The 9089-nt window shown below is 34.8% G+C and overlaps 1 protein-coding gene across 1 annotated transcript; it reads right to left on the reverse strand.

Annotated features, from left to right (window-relative positions):
* Positions 1–3620: 3620 nt before the first annotated feature.
* On the reverse strand, positions 3621–7634 carry LOC133196180 (uncharacterized). Its single transcript, XM_061332108.1, has 9 exons — positions 7486–7634; positions 6767–6949; positions 6575–6677; positions 5707–5922; positions 5356–5602; positions 5185–5262; positions 4756–5063; positions 4351–4515; positions 3621–3692 (listed from the first exon to the last, which is right to left on the reverse strand). The coding sequence occupies exons 2-9, from the start codon at positions 6872–6874 to the stop codon at positions 3667–3669; spliced, it is 1251 nt and encodes a 416-aa protein (XP_061188092.1). The 5' UTR covers positions 6875–6949; positions 7486–7634; the 3' UTR covers positions 3621–3666.
* Between the last annotated feature and the right edge of the window lie 1455 nt (positions 7635–9089).

Genomic DNA, 9089 nt, shown 5'->3' on the forward strand with positions numbered 1-9089 from the left:
TGTAATAAAAAAATGCGGCAGGGGCCGTGCCACCCCAACACCCAATAATTTTGCCAGTTTGTTTTATACTATAGAAAAATAGCTATTTGATGCTTGTGCCTCTATAAAAAAGGCGTCTGACGGATTTTTTTAAAAAAAATTTGTGCTTGTCAAGGAATTTTGGTAGCCCCCCCCCCTCCCCCCGAAATTGCTTCCTACGGGCCTGAGAATTAGGGATAACCCAGATTAATTTATGGATGTATACATACAAGTATATTACTGTATATGTTTAGATTACGGTTAAGCAGAAAAAACACAGAGTCTTTGTTCTAAATACACTTCAAAAAGCAGAAGTAATTTATACATTGCAGGTGATTGAAAATTTTACCTACTACGGTTCAAATTTAAGTTAGGCCTAGGTGAAATATTAGAGTTTTCGCAGACAGACAACTAAATGTAATAGAATGAAACACAGACAGAACAAAAAATATACTGTATATGGTATATATGCGACCGATTTTTGTAATCCTCTACCAAATTCTGTGGTTTCGTGGTCATTTTAAAAAAAAAATATTTTTTTCTTTTTACATTTAATCACCATACATGCAAAATTTATATCCTGTAATTGTGTAAAATTTAATGACTCTCATTGAATTACAGGTATAAAATATAAAATTTAAAAAAATTCGCTAATACTTATGGAAGACCCCCCCCCCCCCCCCCCCCCCATGTTCAATGTGTTGTATCTGTCAATCCATTGCTACGCTTGATTTTTTTTTTTTTGGTTTAAATAATATATTATTTCATTGTCAAATCCAGTAGAAGATTTGGGTTGTTGTGCATTTAGCTTATAGAATAATTTTATAATTGAACGATTTATGAGATGTTCAACACTTTTTTTTTTAAAAAAAACTTGGTGGCAGGTGGGCAATATTAATATATAGGCATATACCGGTACATGGGCTACAGTTAATTTTCAGCTTTAACCATACATTTCTTTTTCAGGCACGATAGATAATACAAAAAGGTATATCTTTAAACTCAAATTGTTCGGATCATGCATGTTCTTTTCCGTTTTTAGCATGCTACGGAAAACGACAATGTGATCCAAAGTTCGATCATTTTATTACTAACCATTGAAATTGAAAGTTTTTAACATAAAGATTTTATTTTTATTTCATCAACTGAAAATTTTCAGTAGTTCTTATGTATTGTTTGAATGGGAAATTTAATGAACCACAAAATGAGTATTTATTATTTACATGTAGTACTAACGATCTTCAAGATTTCATAACATTTACGGGTTATCCTACTTAAGAAATATTAAGGTGCAGAAAAAAAATAATAGTTTACAGTGTATGCTACACACATGGTGTTTTTCTCGGTTAAGCACAAAACGTTGAACAGTTTAAAGAAGAAGCCACCTTTTCCCGACTTGCGGGGATGGGGTGCGGGTGCCACTTTACCCTTTGGCCTTGGGATCTTCTGTATCAGCTTCTATAGATCGACATGTAGATGTTTACTTCTGGTACACCTATCTCTTATTAATTTTTAACTTTATAATTGCGACTATTTAATTTCAAGAATTCTTAAAGAATCTATAAACACTGCATACTAAAGAGTTCTACTTGTTGGGTAGTTTTCACTCGGCACACCTCGGTCGATTCCTACCTCTGTGATGAAGGTGACGGAATCAGCCGAGGTTTGCCGAATGGGGTAGTTTTATGCAGTTAGAGTGAGCTGCCCTTAGAAGTAAGATAGGTGTTAGTTTGTGTGAAAGCCCCTCCCCCTTCCCCTTGGGAAAAAATTCCTGGATCTGCCCTTGCAAGTTGCAACAGATTTTTAACATAAAATGCATATACAAAGGATTAGTAAAATTTTTTAATATCTGTATTTAATACTATTTCATACATGTAGATTAATCAGAATTTCGTAAATATGAAATCTCTCTCTGTATGTGTCGTTACTTTTACGTGAAAGTGGGTTATTTGATGGTTGTGTTCAAGATCGTAGCAGGTCTCCTTTGCAGAACTGTTGTTTATTTCTATCACTGATAAGTCGATGGTAGAGAGTTGATAGATATTACATGTATCTGTATTTAACGGAAAGCTTGTCAAGCCGCTAGATGTTAGATTTTGGATAAAATAAAATAAAAAAAAACCTTTGGTATAATGTACAATGTAATCCGAAGTGGTAATAATTAAAGCTATCGCGCAAGAATATAAAGCGTTATGCGTATTACATGCGATACGGTGTCGGCACTATTTCTCTTCTCTACTAATATCTCAATTCCATATATAAGACGTTTGGTCATCGTCACGGGCTGATGCACACTGACCTAAAAGGCCTAGTGTATACATTGATAGGTATGTCAAACCTGTACTGTCTATGGGGATTTCTATTTCATTCAAGTAATACAAAATGTAACACTAATCGTAAATCAGAAATGAATAAAAATAATAATTAGTAAAAAAAATAAATAAAATCAGGATTGAGTAAATAATGTTTTGACACACACTAATAACTTACACGTTATTACAATCGAACTGCAGTGAGAGACACACATCGAACACTACGAAAGTGGACAATTTGTGGAGACAGTACAAGTTTGATGGATCCAACGGTAAGTAGAAATAAGCATAAAAACGATCAGAATAAAGTATCCAAATTCTTTTACGAAATACATCCAGAACACATTCACGCCCTTCCGACATGCTGACAAGTCACTTGACAATCCAGTTTTGCTAAAAATAGATAACATAATTTCCATTTTCGTGTGCATGCCTCTCAATGGGATCGGTTATTATTGACCATTTTGCTGATGATTGCATTTTATCTTTGAAAAAAAGTAATAATATATAAAAGCAGGATTCACCGCATTGTAAGGTGTGGTTTTAAATGTTACTTATGTAGTTGTAATCGATTTTTACCAAGATCCTGTTAGCTACAGATTTGAAGAAAAATTGAGTAAAAAAAAATATTGGAGGTTATATAAAAATATTTGTAGGCCTCCTTTTTTCCTAACTAATATGAAAAAGGACAAAACACATATGTACACGTATATTGAAGTTGTATTTTTCTTGATCAAAATAAAGCTTTTCTTCATTAAAAAAAATTAGATAGTACAAACATCAAAAAGTTTCCAACAAATATGTACAACTTGTACTGTTATTACACATGTAAAATATTTCTTCCATATATGTACGAAAATAACGCCATACAAAATCCATAATAACTAATGTTTGACAGAAACCTACAGCACAAAACATGTACATACCGTTTTTCTTCATACAAAAAAAAAAAAAACAAAACAAAAAAAAAAACAAAAAAAAAAAAAAACACCCAATAATTTAAATGGTAATTATAAATGCATGACCTGATATATACGTGTATTTAAGAGAAATAAGTTTTTACAAAATAAGCTGTTTGATACTCTCTCTCTCTCTCTCTCTCTTCCAGGCTTATTGATAATGTATTTTATCTGCTTTCATAGATAAATTGTTGTGCATGCCAAAATAGAGGGCAGTGCAAAAGTTGTGTATGCAGGAGAAGGGGCTGCACAAACTGTAGAAATGCTAACTGCCAATTCAGGGAAGCAGAAGGAAATCCACAACAATCCAGGTTTCACCCATATGCCAACAATAGCAGAAGGAATTCAAGAGGAGGAGATGGTGTCCCTTCTCTTAATCAAATGCTGGAAGATAGAGCTAGACCTGAAAATAACAGAGACCAGGGTCAGGCAGTTAGTTTGCAGGTACACCAAAATTATACAAGAATCAACGGACACAGAACTAAATTCCACACTTTATGCATCTGTGTCTTTATTATTTTAAACATGAAAATTGTTCATTATTGCAGAACGCCATTACCTCCATGCCAGAGGCGGAGTTGCGTGCAAGAGTATCAATTGCGGCGACACTGCTTCCTGACGTACTGGCCCCATACCTCTTGGAAACAAGTGGATTTTGTTCGGGTAACTTCAGTGTTGCCTCATGGTGTTGTTGTGGGAGGTGTACCGTTTTCTCTGACCCACGGATGAACATCTGCTGTGGTCATCCCCACTGCATCACCACGAGGCCAGAATTTCGCAACCTATGTCTCAGACATGATGTTATTGAGATTGCGAACATTCTGAACTGGAGTTTCCGAACAAATCTTGATCCTAGTTTCAGAGCCAGTACGTTCAGGAACCAGGCATACCGCAATTTTGTACTCTGGCAGCATGGGCGGTTAGGAGCAGGAAGGCGAGTTGTAGTACCATCCTGTGTCTGTCGTCAGATACGACTTCGATTTCCTGAAGTCAATCCTGTGGACTATAAGGGCTATGAGTCTTTATACTCTGATTCAGATTAAAAGAGAAATGTTACTTACCACAAGTTTTTCTTTTTTTTCTGCTGTTTAAAAGTTCCTTAGATGACGGTGTAGTTTCTCCAGAGAGATTAGTAGCGATTTGATCCAATGTTTTTGCTTGTAAACTTTTCGTATATGCTTCTCTTCGGGCGCCATATGTTTGTCTCAAACAACTTGCAATGAGATCTAAAAGAAATTGTACTGAATAATTTAGTTACATCTTTACAGTGATAGATTTTTACCACCCCCCACCCCCCCCACCCCCAAAAAAAAAGGAGGGGGAAGAATAAATACAACCTGTATGTATAAACAAATTCAGAAAGAATACGGCATGTTTATAAGGCAATGCATACTTTATTAATTTCATTACCCCCCCCCCCCCCAGTTTTTAACATAACATATGAAAAAAATATCTTATTTACGTACCAGGAATATAAGTATAACATTTAGCTACTCGTCTATCATAAGCAACCCACTGCTTCGTTTTACGAGAAAATTGTACGACAGGGACACTGGTTCCATCCTTTGCTTGCTGAATCTCTCTGTCCAGATGGTGATTATAGTCGATGACAGCAAGTTGGTTCCTGATGACGTAGGAGTCAAATCCAAATGACACTTGTTTTGGACAGTAGTGCAGGAGAGTGTGGGAATAGAAATTTTCAATTGCCCACGTTTGTCTACAGGTAGTGTAATAATTGAAGTTTCCAGTAAACTCCTTATTTACGACGATTTTTCTATATATAGAAATAAAAAAAAAAATTCATGATTTCCAATGATCTGTACTGTAATTGTTTGTATAGATAGTGAAAAGAGCGTACGTCTGTTCACTAACTTCAATAAATAATAAATACGTACCGAAATTCTGTGTAAGTAGATGAATTCTTAGAAAGCCACTTTTCCATACTTGTATTTGTGTCTTTAGCATGATTACATCTATAAGTTTACAATTAAATAGATAAAATCGCAATTTTTTTTAAAACAGTTCAAAATAGTTTCATTGGATATGTTTTCATAATGCATGGTTACCTGCCACCAGACCATTCATGCTCGTTTGTAACATGGTGCAGTATTTTAAACCATTTTTTAACCAGTTTTTGGGCATCCCCACCGCACGAACTACAGCAATACCAGAAGTGGTTTACAGTAGGGCGGATCCATGGTAATAGACTGCGATGGGCAGCTTTCTTTGCAGCATCCCCCAACATATATGCAAGCTTCTTAGCTTTATGCCAAATATCCAAACTGTGGCGAATGTGTTTAAACCTATCCGATTCTAAAATGACAATCAAATTTTATTGGAACGTGTATATACTTTTATCTGATTATGAATAGATAATATATACCAGATAATTCCAGTAAAGTATTATAAATTATTACTTAGCAAAGCAATGATCGTTCTGCTGGCATCAGAAACGATTTCCCAAATCACCAATGGATAATGGTATATAACCTTCTCCAGTCCCCTCTCAACCAACAACTTTTCCATTTTTGGACTGTATCTCTGTACTTCCCTGGAGTCTGCAACATCTAAGTGCACAATCAACCGACTTTCGCAGTCCATAAACACTGAAGTTGCTTTGTTAGCGGAAAATCCTGCAAGACAATTCACGGCTTTTACTGCTGTCATGACAGACATATCCTCATGCGCGGATCTAGAGGGGGGGGGGGGGGTCCGGACCCCCTGGAATTTGCAGAGTTATTAAATTTATATACTAAACCAAGTAAAAAGTGACCTTGGACCCCCCTTAGAAAACGCAGACCCCCCTCGAAAACGCGGACCTGTGTCAAGTTGGTACGAAAAGTCAAATGTAAGAAGTCAACCACTAACACACCCCCACCCCCCCCCCCCCACCCCCCACCTCAAGAAATATATGTTTTTCACGTTTGGGCGGCGAGTTTACATTTTTTTTTTTTTTTTTTGCTTGTCAACAAATTTCTGGGTTGGATTTTTTTTGACTGGGGTGGAATCCCCCCCCCCCCCTGGAAAAAATTCCTGGATCCGCGCATGATCCTAGTAGTACCAGTAGGTGGGTGGGGACTGTTCCCTTCATTTTTCTTTCATTTCTCTATTGTCAAAATTTTTCAGTTTTTTCTCAAATACCCCCCCCCCCCCCCTTTCTATTTGAAAAAGCTGTAACATACTTGTATAAAAAAATCACTATTTTTTTAAATAACAGATTACTGTTTATTCAGTATATCTAAAACCTGACATTCATTTAGCTATTAGAGTAAATATCTCCTGTACCTGGTGAGTCATATCGGACGTCAACTGCTAGGCTCAATGGCTTGCTTGCTAATTTTTTATGCACATTAGTCAGATGTTTTTCAAAAAAACTGTTCATTGCCTCCTGCAAAGAGAGTAATATCTAGTTTGTCTACTTTGAATTTCCTTTTTAATTGCAAATATTATTGATTGAAAATTTAAAAAAAAAATTACCTTATACAGAAGTTGATGGTAAAATGCACGGGAACACCCTGTTACTAAGTTTATAAACTTCGCTCCGGTGGCAAACTTACTCCAAGACGCGCCAGATAACAGTACCATCAATTGTATTAGCAGCGCCACCAGACTCTTCCCACCATAAAAAGGGGTCGAAATCCATTTGTTCTTGTGGGAATTCTATTTTTCAAAAATGTATAAAATCAACTTTCATCCAAAATTATTACAAAATCATTGAGATGATCAGATAAGTGTAAGTTTATACCCCACCCCTTTTCCTGTCTTGTATATTCGTGCAATAAAAGAATTTCTTCAATTTACTTTTCTCCACCTAATGCTATTTTTATGAACCCTTCTGTTCTACTTTTGTTTATCCTTTGTAAAATAGACCAGGATTGTTTTTTTAAAGTGTACATGTATTTTTTTTTATAATCATCTTATACATTTTAAATTCTTTTATAATATGTACGGATCTCAAATTGGTCAATGCAAAACGTAGTTATGTCTAATAATCAATTTACTTTTTAAAAAATTCATTCTATTGCATTTTATTTTCATTTTTTTTTTCTTTTTTTACAGAATAAGGTTAGTCAGTGAACTATTTCGTTTCTAATTGATGTCAGACACCTCTCGTATATAAATGTTTTGATCAATGGAAATATCACACAAAGATGATTGGAAACCTGGATTTGTTTTTTTCTTTTTTGTATACATACAACGCAGAGGTACTGGTATTTTATACCAGCAGCAATCTTCTCCCCTTCTTGTATGGTAGAATTATCAATGCGCTCTCCACACTCTGAACACGTTGATCTTTCTATAAGGTAGAGAATTTCCCTTTCGCCGACGATAAACCTCCTGTCCTTTACAAGATGGATTTCCTCGTCTTGCTCGTTTCTCCTTCAAACATAAATGAGTAATGTAGCGTATATAAATATAGATAAAGGTTTTATAAGCGCTTTTGATTATGTGGCGCAGAGAGAGAGAGAGGGGGGGGGGGGCTCATACTCGTGCCATATAGCTTCATCTGCGTCGTTTTCTCCCTCTGTATCTACATCTTCTGGATCCATGGTCTCGTTTGCATCATCGTCACCAAATATTTCTCGTAGTAATTTTTCCACTGTACTTTCACATTCCTACGTATACATGCATATTTTTATTGAGAATAATAGAGTTATTAACGATGAAAGAATATAATTTGAGAGATATTGAACCTTTATTTCCTTAAAAAATGACTACATGCATACATATGAATATTTTTATTTCACACAAATTCTTTATAAGGCATAAAGTGCATGGATTGTTCCAAAAAGTATTTAATCCATTTTCCCGCTTCATATAATAATGATAGTACAGAAGCTACTTTTTTTGTAGAAATTGATTTTTTAAAAAAATCATAGTACATGAAAAGGGCGAAGAAATGATTATAATATAGATGAATTCATACACTGTAATCAATCAGATGCAGGATGATTTTTGTTTGTTTGTTTCTTTTGTTTTTTTTCTACACACAATGACTACAAAGTTATATCATTTTACATCTTTTCAAAGTGGTTCAGGGTTGGTGGCCTTCTTTTTTTTTTTTTAAATGAAATTGAAACTCTGACAGAGATCCTTTTTCAGAGGGCAGACCATAAAAAAAATAATAAAAATAAAAAAATAAAAATTATCACCTCTGTAGGTGTAGAAGTCTCTTCCTCAGATTCCATCATGTTCACAGAAACCTTTATAAATAAAAGTGATTGAAATTCTACACAAATTCAGGTGTCCAAGCTTATGCTTTATTTCGACATCTGATTTTTGTACGTTTAAATTGTACGCTTATATATATATATATATATATATATATATATATATATATATATATATATATATATAAGTGAAATTTCCTCAAATATACCGGCTTACATTTTGCCTATTAACCCCATTGAAGAATGAAAGAAAGGCAAGAATTCATCTGAAAACATGCACCCTCACATTCATGTAATATATATAAATCTGCCCCCCCCCCCCAGAGTTCTGCAGAATATCATACAGACTAGTTAAAATGTGTAGAACATAAAAGACAGACAGACCATTTTCTCTTTGTTTTAAATACTTCTTGCAAAACCTTTAAATAATTAGCAGGAGGATGTATTTGAGGATGTATTTGAATTATTGAATATATTCATTGAATAAAAAAAATAATAACCGATCCTTTTGAGAGGCATGCGCACGAAAATGGAAATAATTATGTTATCTATTTTTAGCAAAACTGGATTGTCAAGTGACTTGTCAACATGTCGGAAGGGCGTGAATGTGCTCTGGATGTATTTCGTAA

Source organism: Saccostrea echinata, unplaced genomic scaffold (genome assembly GCF_033153115.1).
Source record: "Saccostrea echinata isolate AGI-Se365-2 ecotype Australia unplaced genomic scaffold, CSIRO_AGI_Sech_v1 ptg000030l, whole genome shotgun sequence".
NCBI lineage: Eukaryota > Metazoa > Mollusca > Bivalvia > Ostreida > Ostreidae > Saccostrea > Saccostrea echinata.

What these genes read in the sequence shown, in the direction of transcription:
- LOC133196180 (XM_061332108.1), bottom strand. Translation starts at nt 6,874, where the DNA reads ATGGTACTGTTATCTGGCGCGTCTTGGAGTAAGTTTGCCACCGGAGCG. An exon ending in ACCATCAACTTCTGTATAAG is followed by an intron (nt 6,678 to 6,766) that starts GTAATTTTTTTT and finishes CTCTCTTTGCAG; the next exon opens with GAGGCAATGAACAGTTTTTT. An exon ending in CATGAATGGTCTGGTGGCAG is followed by an intron (nt 5,263 to 5,355) that starts GTAACCATGCAT and finishes GTAAACTTATAG; the next exon opens with ATGTAATCATGCTAAAGACA.